General features: G+C 40.5%; 1 protein-coding gene across 1 annotated transcript in view; it reads right to left on the bottom strand.

The window, feature by feature from the left end:
• The window catches only part of LOC119586982 (RNA binding protein fox-1 homolog 3-like), a gene marked incomplete at both ends in the record, with an annotated part of 26,339 nt that overhangs the window by 4,044 nt on the left and 21,048 nt on the right, over positions 1-1,247 (bottom strand). Inside the window, 1 exon segment of the mRNA XM_037935724.1 lies at positions 333-583. Coding sequence (XP_037791652.1) covers positions 333-583 — 251 coding nt within the window.

Genomic DNA, 1,247 nt, shown 5'->3' with positions numbered 1-1,247 from the left:
ATTATTTGTTTGGAAGAATTAAGAACATCATTTTCACTCCTTTCATCCACTCACAAGACAGCTGAGTATCCAATTTATGTAAATTATAGCATATTTAATAGACTACAAATCTAAATACCTTGGATACTCAGCTACCTCAATTAACAGCAGAAGAGAGATGTCACCTACAGTAATTACGCAGTGAAATCAACTGTATTTGAATCCATGGACCTTTATATTAAATATAGCAAGAGACACGGTGAGCATCTCTCAGAAGGTGAAGCAAGCTACAGTATTCTCATAAGAGTTACTGTGGCAGACTGCACCATTAGGAGTCATGGAAAGTAACTCACCCAGCGGCAATGGTAGGGTAAGCTGCTACGGCTGCAGGTTGGGCGGCTGCCGCAGCCACTCCATAAGCCCGTGCCGCGGCAGCTGTGTAGGCATTTGCTGCTGCTGCATACCCTGCCTGTTGGGCCGTTGAGACAGAAAGTGTTGGTGTTTTAAGGAGCTGGGCGGCGGAGGCCCCCACGGCGGGGTGGTTGACCGCACCAACGGCAGCAGCAGGCTGGCCCACCGCTGCAGCTGCGGCTGCAGCTGCTTGCTGTAATGAAAGGGGGTGGCTCCTTATTCATGCACAACACACAGCCAGCGCAAGCAACATAATGCAACACTACGCCACCGCCAGCAAGGACAGCCTTCACATCAAGACGCAACTTAAAATATCTTCACTATAACTGCAGTGCAACACAATTCCTTTTCAATATAATGGTTGAAATCTCAATGTTTTGACTAATCATTTACTGCTTCTTATGTAACTCAATATGACAATGAAATACAAAAATGGAGTAAAATAAGTTCTATGATGGCATACAATAAAACAAATAAATAGAATTTAAATACTTCCTCCCATTCATAACATGAGCATATAATCAACATGAAGAAATTTTTTGAAGGGCTTCTTGCAACAAGCAGAGTAAATCTGGTTCCAGCCAGCTATTACAATTTAAACAAAAATTAGATTTCCTTCCTTTCCTATTCATGCTCATAGACTAGAGAACCTGTGTTGCACTGTTAGTTTCAAGAAAGAAATCCTTTAATAATTCACCAAGAAATAAAAATACAAAAATAGTATCTTACAGATAAAATAAGATGAAAGAATAATGATGAAACAAGAATAAAACTAATCTGTGGCGGGGCAACATTTTAACTTCATAAAATAACTGAAATTGGGATGCAAGTACAAAAACATCAAGATGATAGCTTTG

Source organism: Penaeus monodon, chromosome 22 (assembly GCF_015228065.2).
Source record: "Penaeus monodon isolate SGIC_2016 chromosome 22, NSTDA_Pmon_1, whole genome shotgun sequence".
Taxonomy (NCBI): domain Eukaryota; kingdom Metazoa; phylum Arthropoda; class Malacostraca; order Decapoda; family Penaeidae; genus Penaeus; species Penaeus monodon.
This window is presented reverse-complemented; position numbering and strand designations above follow the sequence as displayed.